Raw genomic sequence first — 15,465 nt, 5'->3', positions numbered from 1 at the left:
CAGAGTCCCGGATAGATGCATGGAGGTCTCTCTGGAAACTTAGATTGACTGTGACGTTGGTCATTATTTAGGCAATTAGCTCGTGAGTTAAGAACACACTTTTTGAATGTGAGGTAGCACAGCTTGCTGACCCTTTCCCCCGCTAGATAAAAGGTAATGGAACTCATAATAGAGAACAGAATAAGTGCTATTTTAGCTCAGCTGTTGTATAAGCTCCACCATGTGTATAGACAAATGCAGGTTGGCAGGTTGATGATATCTGGACGAGGCGGATATGTGTTAACACTGGGCTTTTTGCTTTACCGCAAGATTTCTAGGCGAAGGGGGGACTGTAGTGTGCCGTTCACGACGTCCGATCCGCCGTTAAGCATACGCAGTATGCGCATTACTATTGTGCAGACCCGTCCAGTGAGAAGTCGTGCTGACCACCAGACCTACACTAAAAACCTGGGTTTCGAAATGTAGTCCAAGTTTTAATTCGTGTCACCGTTCAGGGATACATCACATACTGTATCCCTTCCTCAGTGTGTCCTGTGCGTTACTTTGTTATTACACCAGATTAGGGCTGGGCAATATATCGCTATTATATCGATATCATGATATGAGACTAGATATATCGTCTTAGATTTTGGATATTGTAATATCGTGATATGACATAAGTGTTGTCTTTTCCTGGTTTTAAAGCCTGCATTACAGTAAAGCGATGTACTTTTCTGAACTTACCAGACTGTTCTAGTTGTTTCCTCACTTAGATATTATGTCCACATTACTGATGATTATTTAGCTAAAATCAAAGTGTGAAGATATTTTGTTAGAGCACCATAACATTGTCAACCCTAGAATATCGCCGCAATATCGATATTGAGGTATTAGCCCTAAACCAGATATGAGGAGGTAATTTATTATAGGGCTGCAACTAAGATATTATTTTCATTGTCGCTTTATTGGTTGATCATTTTCTCGATTAATCAATTTGTTGTTTGGTCGATACAAATTCAAATAAAGAAAGAGGAGGGAAGAAACTAGAAAATATTCACATTTAAGAAGCAGCAATCAGAGAATTTTGATAGAATTTTCATACAAAAAGCGACAAACAGATGAATCGATTATCAAAATAATTGGCGATCAGTTTCATAGTTGGAAACTAATCGATTAATCTTTGCAGCTCTAATATCTTCTATTACACATAATGATCTGTTTGTAATGTGATTGGTCATTCAGTTTTTACATATGTGTAGTTACATAATGAAATAAGAATTAAGAGTGCTCAAAATATGCCACTCTAATAAGTGAAGGTTAAAAACTAGTATCCCTCTGTACTGGTCACATAGGGTGAGACGTAGAGGGCTATTAGAGAATTTTAAAGTGCACATGAGGTGTGTATTAGGGCTGTTGGAACGAATTCCGAAAGTCGAATATAATACGAATAGTAAAAAAATCAATGCTATTCAAATGCTGGAATTACTATTCAAATGTTTTTTTTTTTATATATATAGGTTGGCTAACTTTAGCTAATCTCCCTCTTCTTATGTCTGATGAACAATAAGTTACGGGAGTGAGAAACACAAGGCATTGTGAGCTAACGTTACGTACCGAGTAACGTTAATACAGGGGGGAGTGACAAGCTGCGGCTGGAAATCAGAAGAAGGATGAGAAATTGTTTTAACATGACTTTAAAATCAACATGCTTATGTTATCACTAGTTAGCTCGTTCTGGTTTCCAAACTGCGTCGCGAGTTATAGGAGCTTATCTGGGAGCTTCATGGAGACAGCTAAAGTTAATGTTAGCTGCCCTACAGCTGTCCGAGTTAGCATCGACTTCATATGTTACCTTCTAACAGCTGTATTCTCAGTAACGTGACAATCTGCAAGAAAAAGGTTGCTTATAAATCACTAAAATAGTAGTGACAGCACTGTTGACTTAGTTATCAATGCCATTAGCATCGTGGCTGACACTATTGTTACTTGACTTTATGACAAATCATTTCGGCTTTGCTTTCTAACATGATGTCATTGTGCTAACCGAGCACCGTTAGCCTCTACGACATAGCCGCTTCAATACACTTGTTAGATAATGTTTCATTACAGAGTTCTCTGCTGATTTCTGTTTGTCGCTGTGTGCGTGGTGGAATATAATGTAAACAGAGAGCAGCGTGCCAGAAATGCAATGCGCCATGTCGTAGATCCCCTTTAAGGCCAGGCTGATGTTGGAAGTCCCTCTAGTGGACAGAACGTGTAACAACAACCACATGCTTAGTGGCACTGACAATGCATAAACCTGAGTAGTGTAGTACATATTAATAACAGGCTGCATTTGAGTATTAAATATTCTAATATTATTCGAATATTTAAAAAAATTAGTAAAGAAATTTGAATGGTATTATAGAGGAAGGTTGACAGCTCTAGTGTGTATTATGTTTCTGATATTTCATATCTTACACGTAATGTCTAAGGTGCCAATCCCTGCTCCTCTGTCTGTTCTAGGTGGCCACGTTGCTCTGGTAAACCCCAGGTAAGATGTCTCATCGGAGTGGGCAAGAGGACCCAGAGCGGTACCTGTTTGTGGACCGGGCTGTGGTTTACAACCCAGCCACGCAGGCTGACTGGACGGCCAAGAAGCTGGTGTGGATCCCCTCTGAGCGCCATGGCTTTGAGGCGGCCAGTATCCGGGAGGAGCGTGGCGAGGAGATGCTGTTGGAGCTGGCTGAGAACGGGAAGAAGGTCGTGATCAGCAAGGATGACATCCAGAAGATGAACCCGCCCAAGTTCAGCAAGGTGGAAGACATGGCCGAGCTCACGTGCCTGAATGAGGCGTCTGTGCTGCACAACCTGAAGGACCGCTACTACTCGGGACTCATATACGTGAGTGACAGGCCTTCAAAGATGTCTGTGTTTTTGTAACGGTCTATACTTTCCACACACAGGGGAATGGTTAACTCAAAGATCCCCTGGTTCTCACAGCTGTAGATTGAATTTCACTCCTAGTTGTTATAATTTAGAAATTATGGGCAGTTTTTCTGCTTGTGTGCACACTAGTCTTAACTTTTTAGCTGTCTGTCTTTTACACTCTTGTGTGAACGTGAGATCAGATCTTTATCTGTCTTTGTTTGGGAACAGAGAGGACATTGAGCTTTTTGCTGTTCTGTATGAATCCTGACCCTCCCCACACACACACACACACACACACACACACACACACACACACACACACACACACACACACACACACACACACACACACACACACAGACAGTATGAGTGGCAGATCATTTAACCATTGCCAGACTTTTACGTCCACTGGATCTTGTCTCCCTATTGCCCCTGGGTTACCTTCCCCCCATGGCTTCTCTCTCACCTCGGCCAAAGGCAGGCCTCCTCCATAACACTACTGGTTTCAGTTTGTTTGTCCTGCTTTGTGCTCCTACTGGTTGCCTCGTTTGATCACAGCGATGAGTTGACCTCTCTCTCTCTCTCTCTCTTCCATAACATGCCACTGTGTAAGACTAAACTAATGTAATTTGGCCCAAAATATAGGGTAACTGAATTATTTTGTCACCTCGTCTTTTAGCCTTGAAATCTAGTGCCATGTACACACTAATATAGTTCAGTTTGAAAGTGCTGCTTACATGCGGAAGCATTCACCATCAACCTTTACCCTGAGCCAGTAGCTATAACCCATATCAAGAAAACCTTATGTTATATATATTATAACCTCAGTTTTAAAAAGTTCAGTTTTCCTCATCCACATGACAGCACAAGACAAATGTTTTTAAATGTATTCGGCTTGTAAAGTAGTTTGGAAAAGCTCTGATATAAAAAAAATATAGATATGGTTAAAAATGGAATCGCAGATGAATCTGTAAAACTAGGCAACGCTGCATAAATATAAACCAAGATTCTGTTACTGTATTGCTTATTTCTGCCCTTAAATGTTTTTAGAAATAGATTTTAGCTTACCGTTTGACTGTAATACGAGATTGTTTGTTCCCAGTCCTTGTCTGGTACAGCACAGTGCATTCTGGTAGTTGTAGGTTCTCTACCTACCTTGTGAGCGAATGTGAATACTGTACCACAGCCCCTTTTCTCGTCTCAATGTTTGCACCATTCGACAGCCCAGTTTTATGAAAAGACCCAATACTTCAATAATAATTTTACACTTCTGCATTTATCACGGCCAACGTCCATAGTGGTCCGTGCCACTGCGTTGCCACCGTCCCCATTATCCAGTTTCACTACAGATGGAGCTGCTGTGATGTTCTGGTAATGATCTTGACCCATTTAGTGACATGTTTTCCAGGAATAGAATGTGGGTTGGTTATCACCTGAGACACTCTGGTTCAGGGACTGCAGGGGGAAATGGTTGCACTTATGATTTACCCTCCTCACAAGACATGATACAGCATCAACACTGACACTGACAGATGAAGTCTATCCATTTGTTAATGCATTACAAGTGTACAGTATGGGCTTTACATAAGACTTGAGGTCAAAAGGTGAGTTTCAGTTTAGTCATATAGTAAGAACTGAATGCCTGGGTAATAAGAGTGGTATTATTAATATCGCATATGCCTTGAATTGACATGCCAGTCCTTCTGTTCCCCCCTCTTAATTTTCTCTCTCATACCAAAGTGTCATGGTTTCCTCTTTTTCGTGGTTCAAAATTGGCTTTGGAGCCTTTAAATTTGCCCCTTGGCTAAGAGAAATTGAAAACATGTGTCTGACAGTGTTGGTTTTCTATCAGGAAGAGAATTTCCTAACGCTTTTCAGCGTATTTGACTTACCCCCCCAGAGCTCAGCTACATCTACTGCAGACATTATATAATGCCTCCCCCATGCTGTGTTCTTTGTCGACTTCCATATCTGAATCATAGTGTGATCAGCATCTGTTAGAGTCTGCTAAAAGTTGAGGCCAGTCCACACCAATTCTTTATGTAAATCTTTACCTTTTCTTTAAGGATTGGTTTCACTGGGCATGCATGCTGTGCAGTCCATAGCTCACTTCACTTTCAGATATAAAAAGGGGCTCTCCATCCCTTTGTAATTAAAACAAACAATGGGCACAGTTGACATTTCTAGGGATGTAATTTGCTTTTGTCCTCCATTGTTAAACATTTGAAAATGTAGTGGAGTATGGCCCCCGAATTTAAATTTCAAAGTCAGACTCAGCACCTGCCAAACTAAATGAGTCAACCCAACTATTCTATCAAACCCCCTGACACACACACACACACACACACACACACACACACACACACACACACACACACACACACACACATTTTTTAGGCTACAACATTTTTTGTCACATAGAGCAAACATCTCCTCACTATCCACTAGCTGCCTGTCCCCTGAACACACTGTAAAAAGACGTGGTCTCTGTAGACAGCCCAGGCTCCACAAACGGCAACAGAAACAAACTGGCCAACCTGCACCACCAAACATAACAAACAGTGGTCCAGCCAATAACCGACAAGAAGGATTTGGGGTGGGGGGTAAGTGCGCGGAAGGGAGGGGGAGGGGACGGGATGAGGAGGAGGGAGAGGCGAGCTAGCCTCCGTTTTGCTTGACAATACTTCGAAAGTCAACAAGAAGTGACGTCACCCAACGTAGAGCACCTTTAAGCTATGGTCTTAACCAGACCCAGCAGCATCAGCCATCTTCTTTGTTTTCAAGTAGCAGGGAAGGAATTCACGCGGAATCGTCGCAACTCTGCCGTCATTACGTTAAGCCCGCCCATCGACTCTATACACGATGTGATTGGCCCGACTAGAGTTTGGTTTTTCAGCTCGCAAGCCAACGGAGAGTTGCTAGACGACCCTAGGGTGCGTCTAGATTTCTAGGCTAGGAAGTGCTTTCACCAGCCTGCAATGCCAACCTTGCACACTGTTACGGACTTATATCTGATTTAAGGCCCTTAGTAATGATGGAAAACATGTGATTGTGATGTCTCCATCTGTGTGAAGTTACTCGGCCTGTTGAGCCAACTCATTTATTGTAGCAGCTTGTGTGCGGCGGTGAATCACAGGCTAACCGCAGTGCTACACACAAGGCTACGCCACACTAGCGGGGCTACAAGCAGGTCTTTGTGTCGATAGATAAGCCTCAGCTGTCAGAAAGCCTCAGCATTCTTGCATGGCAAAAAGGCCGTCCGTCTGTCTGTCTCTTGCCGCCCACTTCAGCTCTGCTGCTGCTCAGTGTCCGTCCTGTCTTCACCAACTCGACCCCCTTTCCCACACTCCCTCTGTGCTCCACTCCTCTTCCCTGCCTCACTGGTCCTGGACTAAAATGACATGGACTTTTTGTCTTTCTTTCTTGCATCTTGATTAGGGCTGCAACTAACGATTATTTTCACTATCAAATAGGTTGCCCAATATTTCCTCGATTAATCGATACGTCTATCAAATGTGAGAAAATATTGTAATGAAAAATGTCCATCCCAGTTTCGTAAATGTCTTGTTTTGTCAGTCCAAAGCCCAAATATTTTCAGTTTATTATGATATAAAACGGAAAAGAACAGGAAATCTCCATATTTGAGAGGCTGAAAACAGCATTTCCTGCCATTTCTGCTGATCGATTAGTCAACTAATCGTTACAGCTCTAATCTTGACCTCATCGTATTTCTCTTTTTTTGTGCCATTTTGAATATGTTTGTGCTTCAAATGCTAGATATATGCAAACTTGTCCCATTTTCTACTCAAAACTGATGTATTTTCTAATGCTGGATCTGCTTCAGGGCAACAGGTAAAGCAGCATAGAAAAAAAAAAATTAAAAAACACAAATGCACAGTCATGCTCATTCTGATACCCCTGTGGAGAGAGATGATTTACATGTTTGAATTAAAGCCACATGTGGTCTCTCTTTCTGCAGGACCCTGATGTAACCTTTGACATTCTGTTTGCTTTTCTTCTCACCATGATTCTGACAGACACATGCATGTATTCCTGAGTATGCATTGAAATATAGAATGCCACTGATTCATACTGCATTTAAATGTACTGCAGTATTGGTTTTAATGGCCCACCCTGCTGTAAAAATTCAGTGAGCAAGAATTTCCAACTTATTAAAGCTGGAGAAAAGCAGAAGGTGTCCCGCTGCTGTCGGTGTATAATATAATACCATGTGTCCCGGTGTATATAAAAGCCCAGTCTGAGGTATTTGGAAAACGTTTGTAATGAAATCACCAGAGCAAAGTGCTGTCAAGGGAATGGTCAAGGTCTCCTCCCCACAGATCGATGGCACTGAGGCTGCCTCTGCACCCAGAGTGCCCTCTGCAGTGGAGAAGGGGCCTATCCACGTGGGCACCCTGCCTGACTGATCAGAGATGGCAGATGGGGTCGGCTGTTGTGTCTGCTGTTGCCTATGTGTTGCTCAGCTGTTACTAGGCCACGCCATCCCCTCCCCTGGATCTGATTTCACAGTGGAAATATCACCTCTTTCCTTTCGGTGTGGCAGGCGGTGTTGAGTTGGCCGTATGCTCTCTGCTAGCTGGCAACAGTAGTATTAAATATCCTTTATTGTGCAAGATTTGTCACAATAATTCTTGGAGGGGAAGCAGCGTTGCAACAAGCATGCGACAAGTACTCCTCTTTTCCTGGTGAGGAAAGTATCTATTACTTCATTCAGAATGGTTTGACAGTAATTTTGCCTTTAACAAATATTGCGGCCCCCGTGCGATTTGGATATTGCAGTAGTCTATATTGCGAATTCGATAAAATTGCGATTGATTATGCAGCCCTAATTTTTACTCGATTGGTCCCGGAGATTGGGCGACTAATAAAATCTAACTTAGATACTTACTTATACTAAGTTAAACTTACATAAAAACCATAGTCACATTCATCCACTGTTGTTATTCATAGAGATCAGATTATGGTTCCCAAGCAATGAAAATAAATGAACTGACCTTACACCGATGCATCATTTTAAGTCTTCTCTAGTGACTGCTTGTTTAGTGCTCTGTGCAGGTTTATGCATCATCATCATGCATATAGAGACATGATGCAGCAAATTACTATGTCCCCCTTGAACCCTTAAGCTGCCTGGGACAGTCCAGGTGTTTTTTGCAGCCTTTCCCAGCTGCCACATTGCTGCATGTAGCAGAACCAAAGACAACAGAACACATATTTACTGCAGCTCCAGTTTCTAGATAAAGGGGATATACATTTTTCATTATTCTTGAAAAGAAAAGGAGAGTAGAGAGTTAGAATTTCAGCAGGCCCTCTCTCTCTCTCTCTCTCTCTCTCTCTCTCTCTCTCTCTCTCTCTCTCTCTCTCTCTCTCTCTCTCTCTCTCTCTCTGTGTCTGAGCTCTCTCCTCCCCTCATGTTGGGAGCAATTTAAAGAAAGGCTGAGAACACGATTCACTGTTAGTTGCTTCTGAATTGGATTGGACCTGAGGGAGCTCTGTCAGCTGGATCATTGCTGCGCTCTTCATTTCAGTCTGCCTCCTTCCCATCCTTCTCTTTTCTACCCCTTTCTGCTTTTCTTCTGTATCAGCGCTACGGAGCATCAGTTGCTCAGTGCTGACTGAGTCTCCTACCTGAGCTGTTATGTAACGGTTACAGTATGCCGTCTGCTCTCTGGGGCCTCTTTGTGAACCTATGGCTGCTGAGTCACTCGTGGCACGGTGCCCTCACTCGCCTTTGGATGTAGTTTTAATTATGAAGCAGATGTCTGATGCTTTGATATAGAAAAAAATCAGTCTAGGACACAGTTTTTCTAAATATTACATATTTGGTTATTGGCTGAACTGTATTACGGTTTGATGCCATTTATTGGCAGCGGTAGTAAGGCTGCGTTCACACTCACTGCGCCAGTCATCAGACTTCAAAAACGTCTTTTCATTCATTTTGAATTAGGGCTGTTGGAATTAATTCCGGAAGTTGAATATAATTCAAATAGTAATACAATCAATGCTATTCAAATGCTGAAATTACTATTCGAATTAGGGATGCACCGATCCGACTATTTCAGTCCCGATGCCTGGGCTTTGTGTATCTCTCGATACCCAATACCGATCTGATACCGTTGTTGAATTAATAATACACTGTATACCTTCCTTCCACCATGTGGAAGAAACTAAAGGCACCAGACTTTCCTAACTAAGACAAAATAACATATATGTAATGTACTAAATTCTTATTTATTTGTTATTTAAAAAACAATTGTGCATTCAAATCGAAAATTGAATGTAATCAAACTTCTTGAAATAAATTTAAATAAATAAAATGTAGCAGTATAGTGTATTGGTCAAACATACAGTACAGGCCAAAAGTTTGGACACACCTTCTCATTCAATGTGTTTCTTTATTTTCATGACTTTTTACATTGTTGATTCTCACTGAAGGCATCAAAACTATGAATGAACACATATGGAATTATGTACTTAATAAAAAAGTGTGAAATAACTGAAAACATGTCTTATATTTTAGATTCTTCAAAGTAGCCACCCTTTGCTTTTTTGATAACTCTGCAAACCCTTGGTGTTCTCTCAATGAGCTCCATGAGGTAGTCACCTGAAATGGTTTTCACTTCACAGGTGTGCTTTGTCAGGGTTCATTAGTGGAATTATTTCCCTTATTAATAAAAAAAGCAAAGGGTGGCTACTTTGAAGAATCTAAAATATAAGACATGTTTTCAGTTATTTCACACCTTTTTGTTAAGTACATAATTCCATATGTGTTCATTCATAGTTTTGATGCCTTCAGTGAGAATCTACAATGTAAATAGTCATGAAAATAAAAAGGAAAGTCATGGAATGAAAAGGTGTGTCCAAACTTTTGGCCTGTACTGTACAATAGTAATCAAACAGTTACAACATTTTTTTTTTTGAATGTGCTTGATTAAATTGTTAGTATTGTACTTTGCAGTATTACCACCACCCCTCGAAACATTTACTTTGCGGACAGCCGACCAACTAGTTGGTGTGGCAAGAGTGAAATATCTCCACACAGCCGACTCTTTGGCTCGCTCCATGATGCTTAACTCCACTCTACCAGCATGCGACACACATGCTGCTGACGAATGACGTAGGATGTGCTGCAACGGAGGAAAAAACAAAAAACAAAACTGGATCGGCCCGTGGATCTGTTCATTTTTCTAAGCTAATCTCGCCCTTCTTGCCTTGGCCTACCCGCATGTGAAAACAAAATGCTTTTGTCGCATCATGTCTGATGAACAGTAAAGTTAGCGAGAGTGAGCAAAATAAGACATTGTGAGATCTTCAGGCGCCGAGCTACAGTAGAGAGACTGTAACGTTAGTGGGTGAAATTGATAGGCTGCAGCTGGGAAGGAAGGATAAAACTGACATCCACCAGTCAAAATGCTTATGTTATCATTTATTAGTTCGTTCTTGTTTCCTAACTGCAACATGAGTTATAGGAGCAAAGCTGGGAGCTTCATGGAGACAGCTAACGTTAAAGGTCCCATGACATGGTGCTCTTTGGATGCTTTTATATAGACCTTAGTGGTCCCCTAATACTGTATCTGAAGTCTCTTTATATAGACCTTAGTGGTCCCCTAATACTGGGGGGGGCAAGGTGGAGGGTGGGGCTGTGGCCTTGACCAACTGCCACTTTGCTCGTTTGAAAGCCATGATGTCTCTCTCTCTCTCTCTCTCATGGGCGGGCCAAATTCTCTGGGCGGGCAAAGCAGAAAAAAGGGAGGTAACCTTGCTCCTTATGACCTCATAAGGAGAAGATTCCAGATCGGCCCATCTGAGCTTTCATTTTCTCAAAGGCAGAGCAGGATACCCAGGGCTCGGTTTACACCTATCACCATTTCTAGCCACTGGGGGACCATAGGCAGGCTGGGGGAACTCATATTAATGCTAAAAAACCTCATAAAGTGATATGTTCATGCCATGGGACCTTTAATGTTGCGTTCATGTGCACCTGGTTAAAATAATTCAATGCCTTTCAATTGCACTTCGTTAACTTTGAGAAACTCAAAAGTACCCTTCTGCCATCTAGTGGCTCTTATTGTGGCATTGCCGTCACTGCTGAAAAGAAAATTTTTAAAATGGGAATGGAAAATTGAATCGAATCGTGACCTTAAAGGGGAACTATGCAGTTTTTTTTAGCTTAATTTACCTTAACTGAACAGCTTCGGAGTCATTGGAATGGTTATATGACTTTTTCTGAGTTGAATGGTGGTTGTCTCGCTTCCCCCTAGCGCCTGTGAGCTGAAAAACCACCCTTGCAACTTTCAGCCGGCGAGCCGCTGGCCTCAGCGTCAGGTAGTATCGCGTGATATCAGGTCTCGCGATGTAACAAATTGCTTCAAGGCACCGCACACATAAGCCTGTTCAGGAACCGGCTAACAAGGTAGCGATGGAGTTTTTCACACTATCGTCATGGCTGAGCCGGCTAAAAAGAAGCAGAAAGCTAGGAATGCGTTGTCGGAGGAACGGAGAAAGAGGAAACGGCAGGCTGACCGAGTGAGGAGTCAGACACGAGTAAACATAGGAGCTGCCAAATATCTATTCTGAAGCTGTAGGGGGAGCTCTATACAGAAACCTGCGAGAAAACAGCGAAGAAATGGCCAAAACTGCATAGCGCCCCTTTAAAATCGAAAGTGAAATTGAATCATGGACTTGGAGAATTGTGGCACCCGTTGTAAGTAGGGATGGGCATTTGCGTAGGCCCCTAGGATAAGCCTAACATGCCAGCGATGAAAGTCATACTACTGGTAAGCAGCTCTGTGCCGTCTATAGGGGGAATGTAAAGCCCCTATAGCATCTGCAGAATGAGACAGAGACATTGCCCCACAAGGGCCTCTCACTCATTCCTGGCTGCATGGCTGCCTCCTAGTCGATTCAGCCCACAGCAAAACCAAGTAGTGTTTATACCACACACACACACACACACACACACACACACACACACACACACACACACACACATATACACTCTTGGGAGAAAATCTCCTGGCTAATTACTCAGCCGAATGCAACACCACAAGTCAGAAAGTAGGCTTGCAGTGAAAGCTATTTGCTGCAACATGAGTCTTTATAATATTCAAACACTAATTGTTCACATTGTGCAGTGCAGTGTTTGATTTGAACTGTGGAACTCTCTGCCTATTGAAATCAAAACTCTTTTAAATCCCTTCTTTAAATTTTAATTTATAGGAAAGTGTTTATGAATATTTAATATGTTGTTGGGTTTTGTCATCCCCCAGCCAGCCTTGCCCAATAAAACAATTTCTCGGGTGTTTTATGTTTTATGATACCTCTTTTGCGTTTTCTTTCATTGTTGTTTTTATTATGTTGTTCTTGCTTTCTATCTGCTGTTTTTTTTCTGAAAAGCACTTTGTGACCATGATAAGAAGAGTGCTATGGAAATAAAGTTGATCATAATTATATTATTGCAAGGCCTCTCAGGGGATTTGTTGCTGCACAAGAGACATGAGTCTGTTCAGCGTTTCATTTGATCTGTCTGTCTCTCTATCAGTCTGCTCTGTATCTATCACAGTGTTGCGTGCCCTGCTATGATGATGTAAGCTCCTAAAAAGTAGTTAATGACAGGTCTCGCTGTACTGATAGAATGCAGGCTTGATGATCAGACAGCTAGAAACATGCATGCTCCTTTATAGCCACTTCACATTCTGGCTAGAGAGAATGTATTTTGCCTCTTTCAAGCAGGATTAGAAAAAAAAAAGGCATATTTCAGATGTTTTTTTTTATATTTCTTGAATATAAAGGGATTCTGATGTTAAGCTACAGTCTCTCTGTGTTTCGTACTTTTTATTGATTTCCCATGTTTGTCTTGTCTTGTGTTTTGTATGTTTAATTACAGACGTACTCTGGCCTGTTCTGTGTGGTCATCAACCCCTACAAGAATCTGCCCATCTATTCAGAGAACATCATTGAGATGTACAGAGGGAAGAAGAGGCACGAGATGCCTCCACACATCTACGCCATCTCTGAGTCAGCATACCGCTGCATGCTTCAAGGTATGACAGTTGCTTTCCCTCACACGCACTTTGATCTATATCTTTTGATTCATAAAGCTCCACACGATTATTATTGGTCTTCGTAGCCAGGTTTATGAAATTCTCAAGTGTCACAATCCTGACTTTTTTCTCAGAATTCTGACTTTTTTTTTAAAGTCTAACATTTTTTTTTCCTAATAAATAAAGTCAATAATCTCAGAATTTCTTTTTTAAAATCTCTGAATTTTTTTTTACTTTTTTTAAAGTCAATTCTGAGATTAAAGTCATTAAGACTTTAAACTCAGAACTCAATGTATTTTATTTATTTGTTTTACATGTGGCCCTAATCCTCTTCCGTAGTTTCACAATGCTACTTGTAGAATTATCAAGTCATTGCTGTGTGTCCTGCTCAGTGGCAGCTCACTTTGCTGGCAGCATGGGGTTTGGCTGCATAGCCCAGGAGATTAGTGTGTGAAGAAAGTGTGTGAAAGGTCACAAGGTCAGGGAGGATGTGACATCATTGATTATGCCTGAGAGGGTTGTGGCCATGCCATGGATGCATTACAAGACCTGGACGAAACGTTAATGGCCGAGCCACGTGCATCCCTGTGAGAGTTGCTCTGTGGCACATCTGCCAAAACGTGTCCAAGCTTCCGGGTTTACTTTCGTCATATGTGACCACTGAATATGCACGGTAGTGTTCGTCCCGCTGGCCCAGCCCGTGAGTTCCAGCTCGCCTTCGTTGTGGTGACGTCACAGGATTTGAAAATCGCTTTTCTCAGGGTTCAAGGGAAGTTTTTCAAACAAAAATTCTGAATAGAGAGAGTTATTACAAACCTTGTTTGCAGTTGGAGGTGTCCTGGCAGGAGTTTTACAATCTCTCTTTTACAATGGTGGCCTTAAGTTAAAATCCTTCCTGGGTCTCAGAGGACAAATCAGCAGAAAGGCTGAGCGCTGTTTGTGGGCGTATCGTTGTGGCCAGAAGGCATACAGCTCCGGCCGGACATTATGCAAAATCTAATCTAATATAATAATATACTTTTAATACTTTCACCCAGGAAACACGTGTTCGCTCCTCGGTGCCTAAACGTTTGTCGCCACTTTTTTCTCAGCTCGGCTAAACGCCGTAGCTGTATCCCTTCTAACCACAGCCGTCTGAGAGGTCTGCTGTCATTGAAGGGGGTCAAGTACAAGGCTAACCATCTGTCAGGTTGTGTCATTTGGTTAATTGGTAACTGCATGAGGCCGGTGCATGACACCATTCATTAACACTGTACACACTGGACAAAGGATTTGAGATTCAAGTGTTCAGTTGCATTGTTCATCCGCAGCTTGTCTTCAATATTATTGGTGAGTATTTTTTTTTAATGTTTTTCTTTCTGTCATTTCTCCAAAGCTTTTTTCTTTTAAACCATTGTAACTTTTTTCCAAGCACAAATTCCAGTTCAATTCATAGCAATGTCAGTATTTAAGAAGGATACATTTGTCCAGCCCTACATCCTTGTTTTGTGTTTGCTCACAAAAAACATTATATGCGGAGAGATACTCTTAAAAGCTAGTTTGAAAATCATAGACTATGTACTATATTTTCCTTGTGGATTTGTTATAATTTATTGTGGTGGCCTATATTTGGTTTCTGCAGTATATCAGGCGTATACAGCCAGCAGAGCTGGACAACAGCCTCTCTCTGTGTTTCAGATAAGAGTAACGTGTTATATAAACTCCTAATAGTGTGGGTGGTGAGAGCTGATGCCCTGTGACAAAGGGATTTATAGAGAAAGAGAGAGAGAGAAGCAAACAGAAAGAGATGAGGAGGCAAAGAGAGAAGGCAGCGTCAACCACTGTCAGTCTTCAGTTTGTCATTAACTGTAGCCGCTGCACTGAGGATGTAGAGTTCATCCTGCACACACACTGCTGAGCTGGTCCATGTCCTGCAGCTGTTGCAGACTCGAATGTAGCTTGTTTGCCGTTTACATTTTAAGCTCATGTAGAGCAGTGACAGTTCCAAATTTTACTGCACAATTAGTTGTCTCAGAAATAACTGCGATTAACAATATAATTGTCTCTTTCAGTCACATTTAAAAATGTATTTATTTTTATGGAGGCCTATTACTTTTTTATCCCTCCTTTGACCCATATTCAAAATGTTTCTATATCAGAAATTTGGGTTTCTTTCAACCAAATTGTCAAAACATAAGGTGGATGGTTCCATACAACCATTGCTCTTCACAAGTTAAATAAAAGATCAGCTCACTACTTTCATCGAATTTGTGTGTTTTATTCAATTTTATAGCATTTGGAGTTTTTTTTATTATAAAAGAATGTTGAAAATAGTGACAAAAATGTCGGAAATAGTTTCAAAAACGTGGGGAAAAAGATCTAGAGACTTCAGTACTGGAGTGATGTGATCCACTTTCTTGGTTTTAGTGAGGACTCGAGCAGCAGCGTTTTGAATCAGCTGCAGCTGTCTGATTGATTTTTTGGGGAGACCTGTAAAGACCCCTTTACAGTAGTCAAGTCTACTGAATATAAA

At 41.6% G+C, this 15,465-nt stretch overlaps 1 protein-coding gene across 3 annotated transcripts in view; it reads left to right on the top strand.

Annotated features, from left to right (window-relative positions):
* Positions 1–15,465, top strand: part of LOC114568962 (myosin-10) — an 82,624-nt gene that overhangs the window by 276 nt on the left and 66,883 nt on the right. For 2 of the 3 annotated variants that reach the window (XM_028598660.1, XM_028598658.1), the window contains exons 2-3: positions 2,485–2,862; positions 12,797–12,953. In XM_028598660.1, coding sequence (XP_028454461.1) covers positions 2,518–2,862; positions 12,797–12,953 — 502 coding nt within the window. In that variant the 5' untranslated portion in view covers positions 2,485–2,517. Of the gene's footprint in view, positions 1–5; positions 154–2,484; positions 2,863–12,796; positions 12,954–15,465 lie in introns of those variants that run through there. The other variant, XM_028598659.1, reaches the window with a different exon arrangement.

Source organism: Perca flavescens, chromosome 15, assembly GCF_004354835.1.
Source record: "Perca flavescens isolate YP-PL-M2 chromosome 15, PFLA_1.0, whole genome shotgun sequence".
NCBI lineage: Eukaryota > Metazoa > Chordata > Actinopteri > Perciformes > Percidae > Perca > Perca flavescens.
The sequence above is the reverse complement of the archived record's forward strand: the minus strand, read 5'-3'. Positions and strand labels throughout refer to the sequence as shown.